Source organism: Stigmatopora argus, chromosome 19 (genome assembly GCF_051989625.1).
Source record: "Stigmatopora argus isolate UIUO_Sarg chromosome 19, RoL_Sarg_1.0, whole genome shotgun sequence".
Lineage (NCBI taxonomy): Eukaryota > Metazoa > Chordata > Actinopteri > Syngnathiformes > Syngnathidae > Stigmatopora > Stigmatopora argus.
In genome coordinates, this window is record NC_135405.1 from 9,898,591 (window position 1) to 9,926,498 (window position 27,908).

At 40.1% G+C, this 27,908-nt stretch overlaps 1 protein-coding gene across 2 annotated transcripts in view; it reads right to left on the reverse strand.

Annotated features, from left to right (window-relative positions):
- Positions 1 to 27,319, reverse strand: part of LOC144064815 (glutamate receptor ionotropic, kainate 2) — a 69,145-nt gene extending 41,826 nt beyond the window's left edge. The window contains exons 1-3 of one of the 2 annotated variants that reach the window (XM_077587628.1): positions 26,736 to 27,319; positions 3,139 to 3,306; positions 2,632 to 2,889 (exon numbers count right to left, since the gene is read on the reverse strand). In XM_077587628.1, coding sequence (XP_077443754.1) covers positions 2,632 to 2,889; positions 3,139 to 3,306; positions 26,736 to 26,859 — 550 coding nt within the window. In that variant the 5' untranslated portion in view covers positions 26,860 to 27,319. Of the gene's footprint in view, positions 1 to 2,625; positions 2,890 to 3,138; positions 3,307 to 26,735 lie in introns of both variants that reach the window. The other variant, XM_077587627.1, reaches the window with a different exon arrangement.
- Between the last annotated feature and the right edge of the window lie 589 nt (positions 27,320 to 27,908).

Consider the following 27,908-nt stretch of genomic DNA (forward strand, 5'->3'; position numbering starts at 1 on the left):
TGAGCCTGGGGCCAGGTGGAGGCAGTGGTGGCAGCAAAGGGGTGGGGGGTGGGGATGATGCGAGGCAACACAGCTGTCACACTTTTCAAAGTGCCAGGTGTGTTCTACGTAGGCAACCCCCTGCCTCAATCACCATTTGGGGCCGGTCTCGGAGAAGGATTGTGGGGCTGAGATGTCACCTTTCAGTATCACACTGGGGCGATTTGCTGGACAACATGCTGAGGAAGTGGGACGAGGTCAGGGGGAGTATACAGATGGATTCGGCCATTGGGACAAGATATCATCTGAGGTTAACGTGCAAAGGGCTAGCACGCTGGGATGTGACATCAAATCACTAAGAGTTATCGACTGTAATCCAATAAGAAGCACTGTGACCAATATGCAGCTCGTACTGCAAGAAGGGAAGTAGAAATGCATTCGTATTTGCCAAGTTTGGCAAAACTGGAGAAAATTTGAGGGAAGCCACATAGTTATTTGTTGGTCCTGCTGTTGTGATAATAGAGGATAAAGAAAGATAATGGAGCGATGGTGTTTTTCTCAATTACACTTTTAGACATTGCTTCCATCTAAATGCGGATGTTGAGAAGTAAAAGTCTATCTTAAATTGTGGATTTTGTTATGCTATTCCTTTGTTAGTCTGGTAAGGTTCCTAGTTATTTGTCAGGAAAGAAGAAAAAACAAAGTAGGAAGGAACTGCTCCATTTTCCGAATAGCAAAAGGAGAAAATGATTTCTTGCTCGGCACCCCACCATTTTTAAAATGACTTTTTCTGGCTTTTTTTGGTGTAATTCTGCTGAGAAAATCTGATCAACCACAGTGCAGATCAAAAGCTGCCCAAGCCACATCCTTGGGTTGTTATGGTCGAATAACATGAACAAGACTGGAGATTCAGCTGATGAGTACAAAAGGGAGCTGGATTCGTCACCCACCCACGAAAAACAAAACTACTACAAGAACTAAGAAAGCCTTGACACTGAGCCCACAGGATAAACAAAGCAAAAGAAGACACAAATATTCCCAGAGATGGGAACTGAGAAGGGTCTAAAGTGGAACCAGCTAGAGAAAGTAGCCTAAGATGGACAACACATTTAGACAGTGGTCTGTGATTTTTAGAGCGTGGACCACCGCCAGGACTGAACAATGCTAATCCTTTGCAGCATACTCATTCAAGTAAAAAATCTCAACATGGATTCAACTTGAACCCTGCACGTGGCCATTAATTACATGAATGACAAATAAGTAGCCTTGCTGTACATATTATTATTTAATTTTCATCAAATATTCTAAGGCACAGGTGTCAAAGTGCCGGCCCGGGGGCCAAATCTGGTCCGCCGCATCATTTTGTGCGGCCCGAGAAAGTAAATCATAAGTGTCTATTTTAGGATCAAATTCAAATGATGATAGATGAACATTACATTTCCTGATTTTCCACTTTTTAAATTCAATCATTGCATTTTTTAATCCATTTTTTTCTTTTGTGTTTTTAGTTCAAAAAGCATTTTGTAAAATCTAAAAATAAATATACAAATATTTTCCGTTTGCCACTTAAAAAAATATTTTGATTCCATTTGAAATAAAAAAACATGATTAAAAGACATTTTCCAATACTAAGAAAAAAAGCTGAAATAAACATTGCTTTAGATCTATAAAAACTGACTATTTAGGGCTTTTGATCCAGTTCTTTTAATCCAATTTTAAAACATAAAAAAATCTAGATATTATATCTAAAATGGTCCGGCTCACATGAAATGGAGTTGACGTTAATGCGGCCCGTAAATTAAATTTACTTAAGTTAGGTGTTTCTAAGAATGTATGAGTCCATAGTTAGGTGCAGTAACACTTCTTCTAATATTCAAATCATTCTATTGAGCCATTCGGAAAGAGACTGAGTCGATAACTAATATTGTACAACGAGGGGAAATAAAACAGACGTGAAAAAGGCCGAGCGGGTAGAAATATGAATGTTTCTATTGGTGTCACTTGTCAGTATTTCAAACCTCCTCATAACTTGGTCTATTTTCCTTGCATTAAGCTGCCATCTCCTCCTAAAGCTCATAAATCGTCAAGTATTTGAATGTCGTTACCTTCGGCAGGGCAATTACCTTTTAGCTCATAAAGATATCAAACCGCTAAAATACAACTGGTCTCTTAAAAGGCGCATTATGAGACCCTTCACAAAGCGTAAGGGGGCACAAAATGGCTCATAGCCCCCCCTTGGAGATCAAGCGTCTGTGTGTTATTAATGGCGGCTGTCAGAGCACACATACTAGCACACTGCGGTATTGCATTAATCTGAAGAGACAATGGGTCATTCTGGGTAATGTGGTCCTTTTTCGGTTCTCTTTTTACTCTTTGTGCTGCTGCCGTCTTTGCGGGCAGACTGACACGAGCTGCACCTGGAGGACTGAGGTAGAACAGTAAGCTATTGATTTTTGAATTAGTTTGACAGGTTGCAAAGCACTCGCCGAACTCGCAGTGCCTCTTTTGTCGTTTCCATCTGGTGCCTCTCGCTATCCCGAAGGCACGGAGATTAGCACGTTTAAACATCATAAAGTACAACAACCCCTTGTGATTTTGCGGAAATGGCTTTTGGACTTGAGAAAGAAGTGGAACAGCAGCTGTTACCTGTACCTGTGCTGTCGTCATAGACCACGGTGACAGTTCTCCACTTGAAGAAGTGCACCAGGTCCAGAATCGCTCGGCTGAGGGAGGAGAAGTCCGGGTACAGGCTGACATAGTAGGAGTCTCTATTGTCCGACACCTGATGCTTCCACTTGGTCTGGACGTGGGGCACCCCCAGAGCATTGCAGATGGATTGGACAGCATTGGCCGATGAGCTGTGTGAAGGTCCAAATATGGCAGCCACCCCGAGGGACAGCTGGTCACATGCTGGGGTGAGGATGAGAAAAGAGGAGCCGTGAGGCATGAAAGCGGGACATTTCATGACCACGCCATTATCTAGAGAAGTCCATTTTAATGGGATCTAATTAACACATTGGAGAAAATAAAGTCTGCCTTTGCCAAGATGTCGATGCTCACAGTAGTATGCTCCGATGGAAAACTTTGTTGAACTGTGTTTCCAATTATTTTCCACCAAAGTGTATAAAAATTGACAAAATTGTCCAAATGTCCACATACCTTTGCGGGATGCTTCAAAGCTGTCAAATATATTTATTCTCTGGATGTCATAGGTCAGCGTGGTGTTGGGGAGCAATGTACGGTTCCTGTTGATTGTGTTCAAGGCAAATTTGAAGGCTAGTTCCTCTGCTCCTGATGGGCCACTCTCGATGGATTCAAATATTCCCCCTGAAGGCACAGAAAAGACTAAGATTAAAATCCAGTGACAGGCAAAAAAACTACAGTCTTATTAAATAAAATGGGCAATAAAACAGTAATAAATCAAGATTTTCAAGATCAATACATATTTTTTGAAGCTCTCTCATTCAATCACTTGAAGCATCTTTTCTGCACTTGGTCTTCTCTCAATGACCATAAATATTTCTATTCAATCCACAATTACACACAGTAGTAGAGTAACCCACAACAAATGCACGCAGAACAAATATTTGTATGCCGAGGGCTGCGGCTCAACGCCCCGCTTTCAGAGAACCAGGAAATGAGGACGTTGCGGTCAATCTTCCCAAAATGAGCCTGAACACAGTCAAATCCCACTTTCGAAATGCTTAGGGATTTCTCCCAAAATAAACCATTGCATCGGCTGTCGCCAACACATCACACCATCCATCCCTTATAGACTCCCTAACCTTGAGAGGAGAATTCACACAGGGTTTTGTGCTCATCTGGCCCACTCGGAGGCCTCTAATTGCCTACGAAGATGGGAATGCCATGTTTTCACACTGCATATACACATTAAATATAATGAAGATATAACCCGCAAAAAAAAAAAAACAATCACGCAGTACCGTCTCTGGATTTTCATTTCCAACAATGTAACCGAGGAGTGTACCAGTGATGGGAAATAAATAACCGTTTTTGATCCCTGGAGGGGGCATATTTCGTTATTCCATTAATTATACTCATTATAATCTCTGGAGGCGAAATGCGAACTCAAACTCCGCTGTATATTATTGTGTTGGGGAGAAGCAGAAGACGCAATTGCTGTCATGCAAGGAGACTAGATTAAAAGACAGGGTGCGAGTCTGTGGATGTGTCGCTTGTTGGGGGTTGCCGTGGTGGGTGCAGAAACTAGTTATAGAGAGTGATGATACCATAAGGCCGAAAATGAAAGTACGGTTGCAGTAGAAGAGTGACAGAAGTGGTACATCTCTCTGAGTCCTAGATTCACGGTATAATATTGGAAAAGGAGCACTAGCAATAAAGTTAACTCTTTTTTTGTTGAATTGATATCTATTTGCTACCGTGACCGGACGTTTGGTCGCCGGATGTTTGGTCGCCGGACGTTTGGTCGCCGGATGTTTGGTCGCCCGGGTGAATATAATTTAGAGAGCTGTTTTCAACAGTAGATATTTAGATATTAAACTCTCTCTCTCTCATGAATATAATTTTGAGAGCTGGTTTCAACAGTAAACTCTGTCATGTTGTCAAACGTCCGGCGACCAAACGTCCGGCGACCAAACGACCGGGCGACCAAACGTCCGGCGACCAAACGTCCGGCGACCAAACGTCCGAGTACCATTTGCTACAGGTGGGAATCACCCATGTAGGTATGAGATTTTGTTATACTGCACGGGCGTTATGAATGGTAACATTATACTCTAAAACATGAATGGAACAGTAATTACATGTTTTATGATGAAGACAGTTTGACCCTGGAATGTATTAATTCAATTTCCATTCGTTCCTATCAGAATAAATTGTGATGGATACTGCAAATGGCGCGTGAAGGTGCGGAGTGGTACATTGACAGGCGACATAAGCGCATTTGGTTACCAGCAGACTCTAGTATAATTAATGACGTGTGGATGAAATGTTGAGTTCAGTGGTGGGCGACCTTCTTCAACCGTCTCTCTCAGCCTTGATGGGAATGGGAAGGGCTCCCTTTTCCATTTCCTTCTATTGATTTCCATCAATCATGGAATGAGAGAAAAAAAAATGCCCAAAATAGTAAATCGGCGCGTGATTTTAACCTGAACATCTTTCTCAAATGTCACCATTGTGTCGAAGTTCCTTTTTCATTCTTAGTTAATTAACGTCAGATCGTAGACAAGCGGCCCAGGTTGCGCCGTTACTCATTAATCGACGAGGTACGAGCGCAGCAATAATAAACGACAACCAATACACACTATCTTAGACTAAATTACCCCCACTGAGGTGCAATTCATTTTAAAACAACTCCCCTTGGACGCGTTTATTATTTTGAGCTGAACAAAAGCCACTAAAGCTCCAAACAGTCCCTTCAGCGCCGTTTGCGATGTTAAATAAAGGAAAGATAGGCTTGCATTGATTTTCCTCAGTTTTCATTATTCTAAGAAACAGCAAACCATTACGGCACACCTGTTATGTAAATCACAAAAATTTTCGTTGAGTGTAGTGCAGCAAGCTTTTTCTTTAGGTCACTCTATATGTCCATCTCGTGTAAGGCAAACCAGGGTAGTGAACGGGGTTAAACTCAATGGAAAAAGATGAAATGTGACAGCGTATAAATTTCAAGTCATCAAGTCACATAAGTACAGGCTTTTTGTAATGCTGTCACCGAGCGAGCTGTCATAATGGAATTCTTTTAGTTCATGTGATCCATCTCATCTCGCATTCATTTGATGGAAAATAAAAGACGAAGAAGACCTGAAAGTTGCCATGCTAGATGATTGGAATCACGTCAGTCCCAGCTAATAGACAATGATTACGCTATTGCCTCATGGCCTCTTGGGAGCAGACAGCGCGCTCGGTGTATTCAACCAGACTTCAAATGAGCATTAGAGGTGACACTCTCTCTATCTTTGCTTCTCCCTTCTTCATTGCGTGGACACAAAAGTCGGATTACAATAGCTGGAAAATGAACAGTTCATCTTTTTCTATGGGATAAACCCAGGGAATTTGACAACTTTTAAAATGATCCATTTTTTACAGTATATATGAATTAGTTAGACATAGAGAACGAAGACCATCCAAACACTTATTAATGTACAAGCACCACCAAAACTCTTTTCATGAATCTATTCCTAAAAGTAAATTTTCTGCATCTTGTCAAGCTATCAAATTGCTTTACGCGAGGCTGAACAACTTCGTAAACATGTTATTTTTCTTTTCCTGCTATTTTTTTTAAAGAGTCAGAGTTTAGTCTCCATGTTCTTATCTGCTGAATGCCTTCAAAATGTGACTTCAACTATATTCGTTACACTGTTTCTTTAGCCAATACGTTTTTAAATCGGCTTGATGTTTTTCTAGCCTGTAATTGGTTGGTTAGAGCAAAACACAAACAATTAGCGATCCGCATTTTTGGACTGCATTATTTTTAAATTGTGATGGTTTCCACAGCTTCCAACCAACAGTCAGATAGACGCAGAATGTATGGGGTTGGCGAGTAGAATTTATGCTGTGGGGGTGTTCGAACTGCTCATTAGAAATAATGTGGGTGTTAAACTAAGAACATAAACTGTGGGTAGGGTAGAATACAAACTATACTGGAGATTTCCAAGCTATTCCAAAAAGGGCCGCATTAGGTGCAAGTTTTCATTTCCACCAATCAATTTGCTTGTTTCAGCAAAAAAATCATGAGTTAAACCATGCCTTAATCTGAGCCTGTTGGTTGGAAGAAAAAGCCTGAGCCAACACCCCTGATCTATACTATACTAGACAGAAAACACAAAAGAAAAAAAAACTCAAGTCATAAGCTGGCTATATTTTTACACCATTGCACAAACGGGTTCATGTCCGCTCCATTTATGGCCGCGGAAATGTCAGGACAGCCGTAACTGACTAAACTCTGAAAACTTTAAATGAGAATTTCTCCTATTATCTTTTCCGGTCAAGTCATAAATTTGCGTGACAGTGGTGATTTTTATATTTTCCCCTAAACCTGATTTATTTCATAAAACTATGAACTACAAACTAAACTATGCTTGTTTTGTCTACTGCAGTATTATAAAAAAAAACAAAAAAACAGAGACTTGGCAGCGACCCGGTCCGCCAAGCACGTAAGAACCAAATGACTCCACAACAAAACGAATAGAATTCTAATTAGAAATAACAATTTTGGTTCTAAGATTGAATCACTAGTCTTTAGGAAAAAAAGACACTCCTGTGTGTGGGGAAGCCTAATGCAACATCGTTTAAGATTACACCAGTGTGGGGAAAATTCATTTAAGCATGTCTTGAGAGTCGAAAATTAAATTACTTGGCGAAATGATCTGATAATAACTTGCTAATTCAATTCTAAAAGGACTCCTACATGTTGCGCTCCACCTTTCAAAGAAACAGATGCGGGATTGTCCCAATTTGCCTAATTTATGCAATGGAGCTGTTTTCTTTTTGTTGTGGTGTTTTTATTATTTTATTTTTTACTCACCGTTGCGCTTTTGTAATTGAGGGAAAATAGCCTCTGAACTGTAATATCCGTTCACAACATGGTATTAGTCCAAAAATACTGTTGGTGGGTTTATTACAGAAGAAAGTAGTGTGTTTAAGTGTAAATGACAGCAATACCATCATTGGGACGTGTGTGAATTATGGGTGCAAATGAAAGCTCGGCGTGAATTACGAGCGAGATAATCACCCGTATGAGAAAACAGGCCTGCCTATTTGAGTGTTTCGCTACGTGTGTATATGCGATCTCCTGTTTTGAAGAGCAAGTGTGTGCGCACACGCTTGTTTGAGTGTAAAAGTGTGAGTGGCGAGTGGAAATGAAAGTGCTGCGTGGGAGGGTGTTTTCATATGTGTGTTTTACTCTTTTATATGTGCACAGCGAATTGAGTGCCTTGTGTTGCAGAGAAAATAGGCTTTTTTTTTTTAAATGTATTTTTTTGGGGTAGGGTTATAACTGTAGTTAACAGACAAAGTAATACTGTATTAACATTCTTTACTTTTGAATAGGTCTGAATGTGCGACTTGAAGCGAGGACAGAGGACAGAATGGTTAACCGGTACACAATGCATGAAAGTACAATTACTAGCTTTCTTTACTCAAGGATGCTGACGGAGATTGAGTCAGATATGTTGCCATGGCGACTCACGCATCTACGCCACGGGTGAAAAGCAGCGGCAGTTTGCGCACGCTAGCGGCTGATTGGTAGAGGAAGGACGTTAAGATAGTGCGGATGGCCTGTCTCCGCCTGCCTCGGTGACTAATGACCGGCAGTGTAGCTGCAGGATGGCGGCGGGGCCCACGCTGCCATGGCAACCACAGAGCAAAAGCATCGTTAGGGTAAGTGGCCCAGGTAAGCCTACTCAGCCTAGGACGTGAAAGCCCCACCGCCACCACCCAGATTTGTTCTGATGGGGTCTTGCTACATCCTGCATAAGTGATGGAACCCCCCCCCCCATAAATACCCTGTGAATTTCCCTATGGGAATGCTCCCCGTATGCTTGCCTGTAAATGCGACGTGAAGCATGAAAGCCAGGAGAGAGGCGCCATTCCCGCTCATTAATCTGACGATCCCACCGCAATGGGCTGACCTTCATAGACTACATTGCAAGGGCCTGTTTCGTCTCCTGGAAGACCACCTACGAATGTGACCGGGACACTGCCTACATCAGCCAACTTGGATAACGGCCAGGGATGTGATGTCATACAAACAAGTTCAAGTGTCTAAAAAAAAAAACAACAACAAAAAAATGTGCCTTTAAGAGCAACAATATCAACCTTTAAAAGTATGGTGTGTTTTGCTTGACGTTGAATGAACTATACTGTATTGGACGGGATAAAAATTAAATATTACATAGTAAATACAGTAAGTTAGATTTTTTTTTTCATAGTTTGGCTGGGTTTGCAACCACTTCTCAGATATGACTAATATGTTTTTTTAACCACACTCTTGTGAGAAGGGCTTTCTAGGCTTGCCCTTTACACTTAGAGTTGGCGAAAGTAGTTCAGAAATTATACTAAAGATAAAGACTTGAATAGAATTAGTAGGAATTTACCCTAAAATGGAAAGTTTGGTGAAAAAAAAATGTTGTATGGTTTTGGATTTAGATATGTCAATCATTTAGACTGAAGTCCACCAGGACAAGCCTGGAGAAGAATGGATGGATATACCAAATAGAATTCAAGAAACATTGTTTTGTTAACTTGTACTGGTGGGTAGCTGCAACCCCAAAAACTAAATGGAAAAAAATAAAGTGTTTGTGTTTTAGATCAATTCTGGCCATTACCTGCACCTGCTAAAATATTCATTTTATGCTCTGGTCCAGAATTATGATAAGTGAGCAGCACGGTTTGAGAGAGAACACAATCCTTCCTGTCAGTCCTGAGCGTTTTGACACCGAGCTCAACTGTCCCCTGACACTCGGGGCCGCTAAGCCTCCAGCTGACTCACACACTTGAAGCGACGCATGCGAGCACACACAATCACGCACTGGCGGGATTGAGCCTAAACCGAGCTGTCAGTCACAAAACAAGCCAGTCTAGGGAAAAGGTTGGAGTTTGGAGCCCACACCTGTGGCAGTCACCAACATTTAAATCCAATCTTGAAATCTTATCCAACACAAACACTTCATTAATGCACTCATGTAGACTTGTCAATAACCCTTACTTTGTTATTCAGAAAATCCCTTCTGACTCAAGGTAAATAACTTGTTCTTTACCAATTATTGCTGTGAGGTAGATTATAAAAGACCGCCTTAATTTCCAATCAGGAGGGGCCCACAACAAACTTGACTTTTTTGCCAAATGACCCATCTCATCAATTCCCTATTAGAACTGTGCACACTTCAATTAAAAAATGCACTGCCAAGCCGACCTGATTCCAACAAGAGGCACCAGTGATCGTATAACATGTATTCATGGGGAGCGCCGGCAACAGATGTGCTCATTTGCACGCGTTCTCGCCGCTCTCGATAATGTGCCAGCTAACTCCGCTAAATACGTGCTAATTTGCAAGACCTCGCCGTGGTGACGCTAAACTACCAGCTGACATTTTGTGTGCTAATTTGTCAAGGAGGGAGCCCTTTTGGCGCTAATTGTGCCAAATTGCGAGTACACTTTTCCGGGCCCCCGCATGCCAGACTCCCAAAGGAGTTCGCCAACGCTTGCAACCTCTTCAGATTGTAAATGTCGCGGAAAAATAAAAACAGTCAAGATGTGGAAGCCGACATATACCTTACTAAAAACATGGATGGCAACGCATTTGGGTGACCGCAAATGGCGCAAATCTGCAAAATGTTAGGACCGACCCCTATGGCTTTGCACTGCAAAATTGGTGTGGTTATGCTGCTTTATACTCGGGAATATTTGATAATGAAGTGTTTCACAGCGTAATGTGGTAATAACAGCTTTCGTTAATTTTTATGAGGCCAGACTGTGATCTGCGTGACCTTTACATTAACATTTTGCAGATGGATACACTCTTCTGCTTTGGATGACATGACAGGGTTTGCAGGTAGCACTACTTTTTTGTCGTTTAGTGAAGGGGAAAATTTCTCTCTGGTTTAATATTTTTTTAGAAGGGGAATTACCAAGCAAAGGGGCATTCAAGTCCTTAAGTTGGTATACATAAGCGCATAACAGTATAGTGGGAAACCGCATTTCCTCTTCATTTGTGGTCTTATATAATATCCACATCATCAAATTCTGGTCCCTCTGACCTTGTCCTCAAAGCATCTAACCTTAACTGTCCCTCTTATTATCTATTTTCTAATGCTATTCAACCCCGTCACTTCTACGGAGAACCTCAGCATCTTCATCTCCACTATTTCTCACTCCGGCTCCTGTCTTTTCCTCAGAGCTAATCCTCTACCTTCTTTACATGTACTCCTTGTAACATCACTGTTCCCCCTGGAATCTTCTCATTTACACACATGTATATTCTGTTTTAATCCTTCATTCCTTTTATTCAAGAACAGACCACCACTTTTCTACATTCTCCTCTAACTGCTCACCTCAGATCACAAAAAGTGTGCACCCTAGTGTTCAGACTGATGCACCACATCACTGAAATGGTCAAAGTCATGTTTTTAAATATTTTTTTTTTTAAATCTCTCTAGCAAGGAAAAAAAAATCCATCAAAATCTTCTTCTTGAGGCTCACCATAATGAAATGATAAAACGTAGTTAACAGTCAATAAATCACATTTCGTATCATAATCGAATTCCCTCGTCACATTCAAATGTTTATAACTATTACTGATTGTTGTTATCGTACAAAGATGAACATGTTGTATACTAAATATCATGTTCTGCACACTGGCGCCAAATGCGCATATTTGCATTTTAGTGCCTTTCCTCCACAATGCTTAATCATGTTCGCAACGGCGCATGATATGCAAATTAATCGTGTACTTTTCATACAACGCAACAACTGCATAAAAGGAAGGAACACCGGGCAAGCATTTGATGGTGTGCAATATATCGTACAATTTACCTTGAGGCGGATGTTTTGGAGTACTTTGCAAAGAGAGAACTTCCTAATAAAGGAAGCACAAAAAAAGACCGTAAAACCATGCAGTGTTTTAGTACATGTGGCTTATTCCTTGCAGGTGAGAGCACAGAATATCAAACAGGAGTCCAAATAAATCCCAAATCAATGGCTGGTTTCATCGCCAGTGAAATGAGGCAAAGGGTACGGGCGAGGAGTAGAGTGGGATGATTGAATACGGAGTTGCACTGGAACATTCCATGTATAAAAATGAGAATTTCCAATGCCACAGCCTTAAGGTTACAAAGTTCAAGTACATATCCTCATACCAATGTTACTCGTCTGCTTGGAAGATGCCAAACAGCACATCATATAAATCAGGGCTCCAATACAGAAGTCGTAGAACAAGGATGACCATTTTAGATATATTTAGATTTTTTTTAAATAAATGGATTAAAAGAACTGGATTAAAAGCCCTGAATATTCCGTTTTTATAGATCTAAAACAATGTTTATTTGAGCTTTTTAATATATTTTTAGATTTTACAAAATGATTTTTGAACTAAAAACACAGAAAAAATAGATTAAAAAATTACAATTATTCATTTAAAAGGGGGAAAATCAGGAAATTTAATATACATCTATACTCTTCATTTTAATCTGATCCTAAAAACAGAAAGTCGGAACTCATGATTTACTTTCTCGGGCCGCACAAAATGATGCGGCGTGCCAGATTTGGCCCCTGGGCCGCCACTTTGACACATGTGCCGTAGAAGAATGGAAACCACTGTCGCACTTAACCGTTATTTTTTTTTTTAAATGCCCCTCGTGCATGTCTTATCAAATGCTCGCATATGGTGCATACAAAGACACATGCTGCCCCCCTCCCTGAATAGAGTATGTTTCTCGATGGCCTCTGCAGGTGACAGATGGCGACCTCACAGCACGGCCCGTAGTAAACTCGCTTTTAATCAAGAGCGATATGCTAATTGTGCGCCACCACTCGAGAGAGCTGGGTGTCCATCCTTGAGAACGTTGTTTTTATTCCTTTTTTTTAATGTTGAGTCTGGTGCTTTTATCATGGCACCCCCCCGCCGTTATGATGCCATCAGGGCGCTATGAAGTATTTACGGTGATGTGAGATGAGCTCCCAGCGTCACTGGATTTAACCTCGGACAACATAAGACATACAACGGCATGGTTGACTTGCGGTAAAGCTTGAGGTTTGAAGACAAAGGGAAATGTTAGGCGGCGGGATTCTAAGGGGATTTGCTGTGTTAGGAAGTCGTGGAGTAGACTCCGTTTTATGCTATCTTGTGTTTTCTGTGTGGAAATGTTTTGTCTGGTAGTAATATGTCTTTTTGCAACTGTTTTTTAAGTCATGTTTTTAATCTTTCATTTATTAACATTAAACGTTTATGTGCAATCTTATTGGGTCTCCATTAAAATTTCATGAATGAATCTGCAAGTTGTAAAAATTATTTGGCTCACTTTCAAGTCAAATCAATGATAATATATTAATGGAATTGATTAGTTGAATAGAGAGTACATAATGGTAACATTGTAGAGGTTTGAAAACAATTCGAAATTTGAAAAAAAGCCACAAATACAGTTTTTGCATTTGCAACTAAAATGTGCTTCTTTTAAATGTTATGTTCATTATTCTGATTCATTATCTAAATGATTTTTAAGTTATTTACTGAAACATGGTCATTCACTGTCAACCCAGGTCAAAAAAGGAGGCATAATTACTGACACTGCCAAAGATACAATCATTATCAAGTTTCATCATTTTTAACCAGACAATTTACCTAAATTTGTCGTAACACAACTACTTTTTTTATAAATATTTTTTTCTTTTATTTACTAACAAATAAAGAATGAAAAAAATCCAATTAATAGATTTCCCAGTCCGCCTATCTTTTTAACTTTTATGGCTCAGAAGGTGTAAAGAAAAAAAACCCTCCATTTATGTTGCAATTAAGTGACTCGATTATCCTCCCTTTACTTTATTCTAATGGTCACCGTTCCCCTGCTCATCAAACCACCCATGTTCTCTTCTCCCTCACATTGTAAAATGAACAAAATGACTGTAAAATTACACTTTCTTTCTTGTCGAGAGGCAGATGTTATCTACCAGCGGAGCCAAGAGGTCACAAATTAATTCAGTAGGAAGCTCTTTAACACTCACAGCTGGTTTTGGCAAAAAAGGGGGCAGCGACGACATGGTGCATTTTTCACAAGTTCATCCTTACATAATCTTGATAATAACTCATGCATTTAGCCTACACAAAAAAATAGTTTCCATTCACACTCTTAGCAAGACATTAATTTAACAACATGTTATTACAGTGCTGTGGGGCACTTATTAAAGATAAACAAGGTAAGAAATGTATTAGAAAACCTCTCACCGGTACCAACAACTCACACAGGAATACAAAGTGATGCCAGCGAGTACAAAGAAATGAGGGACCAGAAAAAGAGAATTGAGATAAAGAAGGCTCACAGACAAAGGACACTGAAGGACAAAAAAAAAAAGAAAAAAAAAAAAGAAAACAATGGCGATGCAGAAAAACACCTTGGAAAAACAGGTGAGAACATTTCAGAAAGTTATTTTGCAACACTTTGAAGTGAAAGTGTCAAGGAGTGAATGGCATCAATAGATGTACTATAGGGGCATGTGCTGTATTGACTTTAGATGGAAGGAAAGCAAAGTCGCCAGCTTGCAAACAATAAAGATATACAAGGAAGATCTTGCCATTGTAGCATTCAATCATAAAAAGGATAAGAAGAAAATCTATTCACTCTTCCCCCCCAAGAGCCTTGAGAATATGCTTGTCAATCTAAACACCTTGGAACATATAAAGTAGGAAAATCAGATTCAAACACATTTGAAAATCGAAACAAATCAGGTGCATAACACGAATTTTTCACTCTTGTAATTTCGATTAAGGGTAGATGGATCTTGGTAACACAAGTCGTTAAAAAAATCCATCATCATCTTTCAGATATGCATTTTGTTAAAAAGAATGGTTTCCAAACTTTTTAAATGCACCAAAGGCCCTTGAATGGAATTGAAATCGAATTCTGGAGAATATCAGTTCAGTCAATTTATACCGTGTTAAAGTTTATGCTCAACCACATTTTCAGCCTCTCCCACAAATTCTGATTTTAACGCCAGCAAAGTACTGAGTTTTCCGGAAATCAATTAAAAGTCAGAAAATCCTTGCCTTTACACGGTGTCATAAGGTGACGGCCAAAGTGTGAGAAAGCTGTTAAGGGCAATACTGCCTACTCCAAAAAAAAAAATCTATTAAAGGGTGTTAAGAAAAGCAGAAGAGGACCCAATCTAAAATGGATGAAAATGTGGGCGGGGTAATGGGGGCTATTAAAATGGACACAAAAGGGTCACTTTAAAGATACTCAATTAAAAGATTGAATGCACGCTCCATTAGAGTTCAACAGACTTTGATACAAACACACACAGGTCCACACACTTTTTCCACACTTGTGCCTCAGCCTCAGGGCAGGAAATTGTGAGTTCTTTTTTTGTCGTGGTTATCAGGCCACCTGGCAGTTCTGCACGCTATACCTGACAAACACAACTACAGGTGCAAGTCGATAAGCCGCACTTTGCTGCAAAGGTGTGTCCATTCCTCATTCTTCGCAACAACAAAAGGCCAATTGCGGCAATCCGCAGCAGCGAGGGCGAGCCGAAATGAAAGAGTCGCAGCCACTGATTTAATAAAGGGAAATAAGCCAGAGGCTAAGGGATCCGAAAAGGAATGGAAGATAAACGAAAACAGTGAAATTGGTGGAAAATTAAAAGATTTTTCAGCTCATGCGCCGAGGAGGAAATACGCGGCTTTTTGTCTTCAATTCGGGGAAAGATGAGCAGTCGGTGCTTAAATGCATCACGCTTTTCTCAAAATATTAAAAATAGAGCGTGCGGGATGGAAAAAAAAATCAAATCAAAAGCATCAGATGCGATGGCAGGACGGAATTAGCATAAAAGGTCTTTTGAGAGCATTTACTCGTGATAACATCAAACTTTGTAAAGGTTAGCTGCGTCAATAAAAGTACGTCTTAGAAAGAGTCACATTTTTTACAGAAGGCCAATAAATAGTACTTAAGAATAGCAAATAGAAATAAGAAGAGATCGGAGTAAACTGGCGCAATATCTCCCAATAATGCCATTCTATATTTACTTCTAATAATCACAGCAAAAACAACTACAAGTCCATCACTTAGTTTTCAGTACAATTTTCCCTATGAAACTTTCTTAATAAAGATAAATCAATTTATTTACATACAGGAAGCACTCCAGCACTAATACGCAAATTGAAAAGATCGAGGTGAGGAAAGATTCTTTAGTTTAGTTTTTGCCAGTGTTGAAAGCAAATAACAAAGTTGCCAAGAGAGTTTGCCAATACGAACATAAAGTTTAATGAGTCTAACCTTCACATGTGGAGATATAGAAGGAAGTTAGAGCAGCCATTGAAAACCCACACAATCAACCTTCACAGAATTCTTTGTCCTATTCACGGAACTGATTATTAGACTGTATGCATTCCAATGTTATGGCAAAGAACAAGATCATAACAGCGGCCATTCTTCCTGGAGATGCTTGACATTGAATGGTGAATGTTGGACAAAAGACGCGGATATTGATTGAAAGAAGATGACGCAAGTGAAGCTGTCTGAATAGCTGCTCCTCCAGGTGTCCTTGGTTGACTATTCAAACTGGTCGTGCTGTCAACTCTGAATTTCCTTCTTCATTCTTGTGCTGGCCAAAGATGAAGATGAAACTGGCTCACGGCTCATGGCAACAGAGCGGCTCGGCTTTTTACCCAATCGCTTGACCTCTGCCGCTTTCATTTACGGTGCCCTTTCTTGTTTTTTTTCTCCTTTTACCTACCTGAAAGTCACGTAATTGCCTGGGTTTTCAGAGGCCGCCTTCTAAACATGATGACGTCAGTCATGACGAGCAATCAATGTCACTTGTTAGGTGTATTAATCACAATGGAAGCGCAGAGCAAACATTTAGCCTTGGGACCAATTAGCACAATTGCCAGTGTTCATCATGAACTACTGTCAAGCTATGTTTGTTTCCCCATCTGTCCTTGAGGGACTGAAAATAAAAGTGCTGCAATTCTGACATTTTAGCATTTTGGATTATGTACTATTGCAGTATAAATGATCACTTAAGAGTATGTACCCTTCAAAGTTCACTATCAAAGTGGGTAATAATGCAGTACCGGGAACTTTTATAATCCATATCGCCCTGCAAGATACACAGCAGCAGGAGTTGGCTATATAACGTGATGTGAAACAGATGAGGTGCATTTAAGGTTTAGAATTGCCTGGGGATATTTAGCTTGGGTAAATGCTACAAAAGTTGCTTGACTATGTAAAAGGTTTTAGATGTTAAAAAAAAAACATAAAATCTAGTTATACTGTGAGTTGCTACACTAGTAATGCCCATAACAGAATATTGATTTAGGCTGCCACATTTTTAAGTATTTCAATTTGGCTCATTTTCATTTAGATAGACTTGTAGTCACTTGTTGAATGTTTGGTATGGATTGGATTCGTTTTCATTGATGGAATAATTATTTCATTAAAATAGGTGAGTTGTTGTTATGTACTTTTTTTGCATTTTACCCCTGACAAATGCAAGGATAGTTATTTGGTCTCTTCGCAGTTTTACTGACTATTTTTGAGCAAATAAAAACATTGGCTTCATCCATTGAAATGAATGTAGCATTTTTATTTGCATAAAATATTCCACAATTTGGCTGGCGATAACCAACACAAAATTTGGTGAAATGCTGACAAGAATTTATTTGATTTTTTTTGTTTTCATGTTGTATCAAAAACATAAACATACAATTTTTTTTAAATAATCAGCACCACTAAATATTCTAATTACCTGAACTACCGTGCCTCTAATTTATTTTTAAAAGTTAGTATGTAGTACTGCTTATGCCTTACATTACATTATTTTGCATGGTTGTCTGTTTGCGACAAAATAACATTTATTTCATTCAATTATGCTTGATAATCTACTGATTAAAATTAACAGTAGCTTATTTTACCTCTTCCATGAACACTTCATAATTTTCCTTCTGAACTTGCCATGAGAATGTAAGTATTGATTGTTTGGACATCATATTAAATAATCTCAGTCCTAGTACAGTTGTGTTAGGGTTTCTCCAATAGATGTCGCAATTAAAAATAATAATAAAGCTAAGATGCTGCAGCTGGCGGCAAGATACAAGATGCACTCTGTTTTTATCTATTCTTTAACGCTCGCGCATTCCTCAACGTGTTCACATTCTCACAGATGGTAACCTGTGATAGATGCGCACAAGCGTCGCCATCCGGGACTTGGCGCCGTTAACTCGCCGCGGCTGCCAGTTTTCTCTTTTTTTTCCTCATTAATTCCTCTTAGCAATACAAACATTGATTTTTTTTCTCTTCCGATTCCTAACGTCTCACAGTTGAGTGGAAGTGAAGACAGCCAAATGTGCCATCATTCACTATAGAGGACCATGTGGGAGGATGGTAAAGGATAAATGTTGGATTTGGCGTTTTTAATCATTTGGATTTCTTATACTTATGGTATATAAGTATTGGGGAGACCCTAAAAAGTGGCTGAAAATGGAGTTGGGCCAAAATGCCGGAGGAAAATCAGTCAAAAGTTCAAACCAGCATTAAGCAAATCTTGCGTTAGTTCAGCTCAGGAAAGGTTATTTCACACCATACGCTTTAGACAAATTCAATTATTGTGTATGTCGCGAAGCAGAAAGGTGGCGTTATTTGCACAAAGCAGCGTTTCTGGGTGTTTTCGGTGTTTTAGATGTAAGAGCGAATTGATGCTGAGGGAAGGGTGCACGTATATAAACATCTAAAGAAAGCCGTGCTGTTTAAAACCTGTAGTTTTGCGAAACTATATCAGCACTTCCAAATTTGGTCATGCTGAGAAGCGGGGTGTCGCTTATCGTTGTGTGTTTCCACCGCACCCTTTGCGCTGGTGTGAAAAGGCCTTAGGCATCTAAGGGATGAGCTTGAGAAGTGCGTTTTTCTTAGTCTTTTCATACAGGTTGTTTTCTTTGTGATGCCACCGCCAAAGAAAAGACCTGAAAATTGCACGTTTACCTTTAAGCTTGGTTTAAAATGAGGGAAGCCAAAACTATTCATTTTCCTTCCTTCACATTTTTTTTGTTTTAGAACCCTATTGTAAATTGGGCAATGTGGGTGAACCTTCAACCGAGGCTTTTCTTTCTTCCTCTGCTCCCACTTTCCACCCTCTCCTCTGGTTTCCCTTTTCCCTGTCAGCCCAGCGTGACATCAAATTTCTCTCCTCATGCTCATTTTCCCCGGGTAGGACTGTGGAGCCGGACAGATCCACGTGCCCTCCATTCCCTTCCATGTGAGTGATCTCGGCTTTGACCTTCAGTCAGCGCTGAGCTGGACGGGCGACTGAGCGAGAAATGCAAGCACGGGGCTCCCTCTCGAGGGGCGCTCTCTTAGAACAATCGCATACATAACCCCTCACCCTACCAAAAGCCAGGGAAAGGCTTGATTCGCCAACCACCTCCAGTGAAAGGTGAAGAAAAAAAGGACGTTTTTGGGCCTCGGCTTGATTAGATGAGTCAGTTTAAACCGAGGCCACATGCCAATCGTGTATATAAAAAAAAACCATATAAAACAGGCCTCAGTAATGATTCCTTTTTGGAAGTCTGTACCATGAATCTGTCATCAATGCGCCGTTTGAGGCAAGACCTTCAAAGACGGTAAACACATTTGAGAAATCCATCCATATAATATCCGCTGCTTCAGGTCCATGTGTGCCGCTGCATGCTAATGTCAGCGCAATCTCCTCTTTGTTCTTGAAACCCACAGTAGATATTTTTAAACCGTGGAAATCATTTGCCAGCAGAGAGGAGATGGTTTCATATTTCTATAAGCTACGCCACGCAGGGCCATCTGACACATGAATATTCTAAGCAGCTTTGTGCCTCTTTAAATGTATTTGCCGTGAATGTGCTGGCAGTGGGCCGGGGCCGCGGCCGGGGCGAGGGGTGTTATCTCTAATTCTTGCAATCCTAAACTAAATTCCGCCATGGTGATAATTCAGCTTGGCACAGAGCAAAAAAAAAAAAGCTGAGTTAATTAACTACAACTACTCCCTTCGCATTTGCTTCTTCCCTTTGCGTGTCCTCGGAACACCCTGCATTTTCACATACACACACACACACACACACACTTTTCAGTGCATTTTATCGACACATAGCTTGTAACTCATTGACCACATTTCTCAGACATGGTCAGCTGGGGAGTTCACCTTTAAAGGCGAGACATTTTTTAAAATGAGCTCAAAAAGTGAGCATGCCATAGTATGAGCTCCTTCGGGTCCTGATGTCAATATTTTATCCACAATGATGCCTTGACATATAAGTTGTTTTTTTCTTATTAATTTTAGATGTGTTGGTGCTTAAATAATAAGAAAAAAATAGAAAATAACGATTTAAACATTTTCATCTGGCATTCTTTAGGGGGGATTCTGCTTCAAACGGATGGCCTTTTGATTCATTTAAACCAAAAAAAAAAATGCAGGCACATTGAGTTACAAGCTTGGTCAAGGAGCAAATTTCCATTTTTAATGTCACGACTGTAGTATTCCCTGCAACTAATCTGAAAAGTCATAAAACATCCCTGCCAGCTATGAAATGCCTAAAGTCGATACAACATATCAATTTTTCCTACAAGAGTGCTTAATCTTCAAAGAGGTGATGATTGAATTGGAAGCCAATCCATCTAATTACAGGCAAGACAAACGATAGACCATGGACCATTTGACACATAACAGGCTACATTTAGATAAACAACCATTCTAACTCACATACACAAAATAGCACATATTAGCCTATAATAAAAAATGACGCGCATGCTAAAAGATTGTGGAAGAAACGAGATTCAAATCCTGAACTTCTTACCACCAGAGTGCTCCAGTCAAACATCAACTGGTTCCATGCATAAGATCAACCAGGTGCTAAAAATAAAAGTATACATCACCAATGAAGTGCATGCAGGTAGAATAATGTTATTAGTTAACGCTGACACAATTGGAGCAGCACACATTATGCCTGCGGACCTTGCTTTTGGTCTCGCTACGTCCCCGCATGCTAACATGAGCTTCCCTTGTTGCTTTCCCTTAGCTCTTGACACTATAATATTTCTTTATGTTGCAGTTTCCACTTTACCGATCACTATCTTGCTACTCTCTACTTGAATAAGTCATGCCTACAAGTTACAACTCACCCAAAATACATGTCGCCCGAGGTGTTTGTGTTTTTTTGTTATTTGGGCTTTGTGCAATAATGCACAAATGCACAGCCTGACAAAACAAACACAACAAACAAATCATTAAGTGCCGTCAGAAAGCCTTAGAGCCAAGCAATGCATCGTGCAGATTTGGTCAACGCTAAATCTGTCATGCTCGGCTGCAGTTGCGCCAAGGGCCCGCTGAATTAACACAAATGCAGATTCTGCTTTAGTCCAAGGTGGCTGGCCACCAGACAACTATGAGTTATCTGTATTTTATGACACGGCACATTTAACAGTCACAATAATCCCGCAATGAGCACGCAAACTACACCTAAAAGTCTGGCGTTACTTTCGTAGAGAGCCGGAAGTCTGTCAAGAACCCTGAGAGTAATTTAAACCTCTCTAACATAAAAAAATAACTGGGTAGGTATGGGGAAACAAGCTAGACTATTTAGCATTCATTTTCTACATTGGAACAAGTAGTTCATCGACATTTGACACGACAGAACAGCCTTATTTTTCTCCATTTAGAAGCCATATTACAAGTAAGGTGCATTTTTTTTCCAACTTCATATTTAACAAGCTTGTTAACAATTCATTTTTTTGGCCCTAATAATTTATTGATGTTGACTTCCATTTTACAGGACCTTTAAAGTGGAAAAGCGACGACAAGGTGAGTGGAACAAAGCTCTATTTGTCAGTGGCAATATTGCGTGCATTGATTTCCTTTCCAAGTTATGTTTAATACAGTAATTCCAACACAAGGTGACACAAAGAAACATAAACATGGGCAGGAAATAAGCAAACGAAATGTGCTTGGACCAGTGTTTGAAGATGATGCTATCAGTCTAGCTCCCGGACCCGCATCTCCTTTGGTCATTGGAATACAAAAAAAAAAAAAAAACATCTCATTCCAGTGTTGACTTTTCCGTCTTTTCCTTATCTTCCAGAGGCATTTTGTGAATAACAAGTCTGCATGACCCTTGGTGAAATTAGATCACATCTTCCACCATGACTCATTTGCTTATGTGAATGAATAAATGAGCTCTCTTCTTTTTTTGCCCACCAGTAAACTGCGGCATGACGCCACTCCTTGCTGCATTTCTCGCCTCATTTCACTCGTACGAGCCCAAAATAAGCGAAAGGTTGAAACCGCACCTTCGAATTGCCATGATTTCGGCGTTCTTCAAAGTGGACAATTTTTTAGTTTCTTTTTCCTCATAAGAAAGCGGAAGCGAAACGGCTAAATATTTACTTGAGCGGCTCAGAGACGTCCTTGCCGTATCCATGACGACAACATCCCGTTTAGTGCCCTCCGTAAGCACGAGTGAGCAGGATATAAAGGCACAAGTGTGTTTTATTAGGGTGAGTAAAAGGCTGCAGCGGTTCCTATAAAAATGCATGTATCTTCAGCTGATGACTATAAAAACTCGTCAAGCATTTTGTGTTACAAGGTGAGGCCACCGCTACAAGATTTGACACAAAATGCCACTGTTTTGTTGCATGTTGGAACATGCCTGCGTGTGTTAGCGGGGACGGCTGTCTGACAGGAGAACAATACTACAGGCAGCCTGTCTTGGCAGAGCACAAGTGGGTACCGGAAGGAAACGGACAGGCCCAGGGGAGCTGACCTCCACATTTCGGACTCCTTTTTTTTGCATTATTTGATGAGTCAGCATATCCCACAGGACAGGACATGCAATGGAAAAGGACCATTGATGCTACGTTTTCCTAAAATGATGCAGCCCATCCCGTGGCTGTCATCTAGCTTTGCCTGTTTTGTTTTTGTCACTATTCCTTAAGAAAGAACCTTTCTGGTGTCTAACGTTATCAGGTCAAAATAACAGGGGAAATGTGTAGGGCTTTTAATTTGAACCCGTTTTATTACTCACACACGTCTGTTTATAATTTTCCCCAGAAATTATGACAACATAGTAAGTCTACATACGTTGCAGTTGATGGAAATGATTTACAAAGAAATTCAATTCAATAAAAGACAATTAGGGCCAGGAGGATTGCTCACGTGACTGTTAGGAAAATTAATTGCCCACCCCTGCTCTAAGTGATTGTTAAAAAAAAAAAACACGCCTATTATTTCAGATTTCTTTCTAATCCCATATGTCGTTAACAAATAAGTCATGGCAGTGTAAGCAGGGAACAAAACGCGTGTAATTGGATATTCTCAGATCCGTATCAGGACTTGATTACTAGCCATTTTCTACAGTGCAAATTCTGATCAAGGTCGCAGGTAGTCCATCTCAACTAACCTTTGAAGAAAAATCAACTCCATCCATGACTGGTCACCAGTCAATCACAAAACCATACCAATATCAGTGACCAGCTTCAGTGTACGTAGATAAACTGGTATGAAAGAGATATATGCCAATGCAAATCTATCATAGCTGAGTTGTGCTTTTTTGTGACACTTATTCCAAAATAGGAAACAGTCTCAACAAAGAGTGTTAAGAAGAATGTGAGAAGAGAAGAAGAATAATATACAATAGAAGTATTGATATTCAATTCAGTGAGACTAAAGCATCATTTGTTGGCAAAACAAATGTGTTTTCTTTTATGCTTCCAACATATTCAAAAGTTGTTAAATTCATTTAACACTTGGGCGACAGATAAGAATCTAAAAATTGTGAAAAACAGAACCTGGGACGCAATTCGACTCTTCTTTTCATTGAATAATTACCATTTCCAGAATTCAAATACATTAAAGTGCAGTCAACAACCAATTGCTCCAACGTTGAGAATTGGATATCAATTATGACCATAACTATATTAACTGACACCGTTGTCATTTACAGGCAGACTAATGATTAAGCCTGTGTCTCAGTATTTCAATTAGCGTCTATAAACAGTTAAAAGTGCAAGATTCTAAATCCAGCAAATAAGAATGTTCTGCAGCAGATCACTGTCCAGTGCTGCCAAGAAGCAAAATCTCTGTCCAGGGTGCTGAAAAAAAAGTCTCTCCCACAGACATCAGCCTGACATTTTTTAGCAGGTTTTACGGTCTGGCATCAGAAAAGGGCTGTGGAGGAAAACGATTATCAGATTTATCCTGCAGCAAAATGTCTCGGTGACACGAATCACCTCTTATCTGCCGTGAATATTGACTCTGATGCCTGTCTGATGCAGCCTCCACACGGCCCGCATGCTTCTAATCAAAATGCACAGCGCAACAAAAGTGAGACTAGATCATATCTATTGTAATTACACATCCCGCACACCCTAATAAATCCAAACCAGTCCAAAGATTCGACGGAGATCTATTGCCTTTAAAATTATCGTAAGATCACTTTGGAATGACATTGGATCAATTTTTGGGTTTATGATATTTGTGATTGGACTGCAGTCATCCATCTATTTTCTATACTGCTAGTATGTCCTTGTCCTAATTAGGGTCACAGCTGAGCTGCACCATCTCCAAGCTGAGTCACAGTATTAAATATGGACTGGTCACGAGCAGGTTTCCCAGCATACGAAAGCACAAGTCATATCTACGCATATTATTTCTGCAATGCAGGAAGAATCCAGACAAAAAAAATAAAACTTGCATACTTCTGCACCAGTAGACTCACTTTGAAATATATATATATATATATATATATATATATATATATATATATATATATATATATATATATATATATATATATATATATATATAAATCTGATTTCAATTTTGCCATGAATTAACCTAGTGTGAAACATGTTTAATTGAACTAAAATGCGATGACAGTATTCTGTTAGATAAATTGCAGCAGGTGGATACAAAGGGTAATTGTACCATCTGCATACACTTGAATAAACAATTAAATGTTCCCCTACCACTATGTGCCGCAGGCATAGAAAGACATGCAAAGAACACTTTTTACACATTCCTCTTCCATACCGCTTATCCCCACAATAAGCTGGCGCCTATCCCAGGTAAGTATGGGCAGAAGGCGGGGTACGTCCTGAACTGGTCGCCAGCCAATTGCAGGCAGCATGGACAAACAACCCACTCACACTAACAATCACACTATAGAGAATTTAGAGTGTTCAAAAGAATACCGTGCATGTTTTTTAATGTGAAAGGAAGCTGGCCTACCCCTAAAAATACCCAGGCTGGTACAGGGAGAACATGCAAACTCCACACTGAAGGCCAAATCATGGGATTGAACCCTCCATCTCAGAACTGCGAGGCAGAGTAAATTCTGTTGATTGTACATTTTGTTTCAGATCTAATCAGAACATTTCTAACGTGAAATAATACATTTTAAAAACTTCAAACTTTGCACTGCGGCTTTCCCCCCTGTATCTAACTGTGGGACCATACGGATACTGCAACCTATGTCTTTGCAGGACGCGTGGAACTCAGAAGCCCCTCATCAAACTGGGGGTGCATTGGGGAGACAAACGGAGCTCGTTGTCATTGCGGTGGCTCTTGCAGAATTCGCCTGACTTTCAAATCGGACCCCCAGGGTGAAGGGGTATTGCAAGGACATGTTGTCAACACTCGCTGACACCCCTGTCACTCTTTAAATGCACTCTGTCCACCGTGCTGTGCGTGCTAGCAACAAACAGAGTTAAGATTCGAACACATTCAAGACGCCGAGAGACTAAACATACCAACCAACGCTTGATCTGCATAAATTATATAGCGCTTCCATATAGATGCACCATGTGATTACTTTCAAGTGTGGCACTTTTACAACACCTTCCAATTTATCCAATTAACTCCAAAGGGATGTCGATGCCAATAACATTAAGTAGTGGAGGGTTTGCAGGGGGGGTGCAGAGGGGAGATAGAGTTTGCTAAGCCCATTGATTGTGTAGATGCGCACCTGGCCTTCTTGTTTACACATAACTGTTTACTGTTTACTGTGACAAAATATTCCAGTGATGTCTTTTTCTGCTGGCCTGTCGTACTTCAATTAAAGTTTAAGTCTGAATACAGTGACTTGACTACAGTGGCAAAAACGTTTATATTTCCTGTCACTCCTCAGGTCTTCTAAAATGACTTTTTCATTCACAAAGAGAAAAAGGACCCCTAATGAGAAATGTTAGGGCTCATAATGTAAATGAACTTCCAAACTAAATAGTGCACTCATTTTCAGCACGGATAAATATTTTAAAGGCTCATTCCTGCATAATTGCCAGTTGGGTTTAAGTGTGGAACAGAAGTCTCTAAGCAGCGCAAAACATCTGAATATCGATCAGAAATGCAAGCATAAATGAAAAATTAGAAAGACTGTCCCTAAGTGGCCTGCATATTTTTTCCTTAAACACAACATTTTTGCCTCAAATAGCGGATGTTCTGAAGAGCCTCTCATATTTAGTTTTTCATCAAATGAATACGCGGCACCCTTTTAAGTGTAATAGGTGACACCGTGCAGTCACAGCAAAGTCAAAGACCAGCGGCTTCCAACCGAGTTTAATTTTGAGACCCCCGTTTGTGAGCTTCTCCATTAGGCAGTTGAAGCTTATCGCCTACAACATTGAGTCAAGGGCAGAAATACGGGCTTCTTGCATGCCAATCACAATTCATCAATGTAAAAATAACTATTTGTACATGCAAGATTTAAAGTTTTTAATGAATCTAACATACATGACTTTTAATTTGGGATGAAATCCTAAAAAGAGATTTTACCCCAGTACTCCAAAGCAGCAAAAAGGAATAACCATGGAACCATTTCCAAAACTTCTATACGTATAGCCTACATTGCCACATTACAACAGACACGCACACACGCACACATGTAGTCAATGCAAGAGAAAGTAAAGCAGCAGCAACAGGGCTTCGGCAACTCCGAGAGACGGGGAAAATGAGTCTCAACAAATCCATTTCACCAGCTCAATGTCATTTCAATGTGGACCACCGCACGCACATTGTGTTTCCAAAGCAGCCGTCAATAAAAGCAATCTTACCGAATCTTAAAACGTGCGGCATCCCGCGAGAGTGACCGAGAAAGAGCAGCAGAAGCGAAATGAGGCTGAGCTTGGACCTGAAAACGACACTGCTTATCATCAGTGGACGGGAGGTAATCTTCATGTTGTTTGCGAAAAAATGAACAAAAGCACCGTGGTTTTTAATCCCGCCGGCGCGTGGCTTTGAGTCCCGGTTCCTTCCGACTCAAAACAAGGATTTTCTTTTTTTTGGGGGGGGGGGTAAATGGCCGTGCGAGGATCACGGCATGGTCACTCGCGCTCTCCCAAAATCCATTAGCAGTCCCGGCATGGTCCTCGTTTTGTTCACTGCACCAACGCGCCACAATCCTTCAGCTCCAGAGACGACGGGACATCCATGTCGAGGGGGTCCGCGTGAGGAGAGGAGGCGTGTGCGTGTGTTAGTGGCAGGGGAGACAGAGCCCAAGCATGGGCTTGTTGAGGTGAGGATGCGGGAGCGGGGATGACGAGCGCCAAGCAGAGGACACGGCAGCGATGTGCAGCACCCCCTCCTCTTTCGCTACTCTCCCTACTCGCGCTCTCTCTCTCCTCCGATGAGGCTCTATAGGTTGCATGCACTCCCGTTCTACTGCACTGCTGCACAGCCAGTGACGTGGTGCCAAGGTTAGTGGAGGAGGAGAGAGAGGGACTGAGAGAGAGAGAGTGAGAGCGAGAGAGAGCGAAAGAGAGAGAGACCGAAAGAGAGAGAGAGCGAGAACGATGGGGGACGAAAAATTGTTCAGTTTTGTTTATTAAATAACAAAAAGATCGTTTTTCTGCCTTATTATATATACACTATGTATGTATGTATATATATATATATATATATATATATATATATATATACACATATATATATATACACTATGTATATTATATATGTGTGTGTATATGTATATATATACATACATACATAGTATATATATGTATGTATATATATATATATATATACACATACATATATACATACATACATATATATACATACATACATATATATACATACATATGTATACACATATATATATACATATGTATACATACATATATATATATACATATGTATACATACATATATATATACATACATATGTATACATACATATACATATGTATACATATGTATACATACATATATATACATACATATGTATA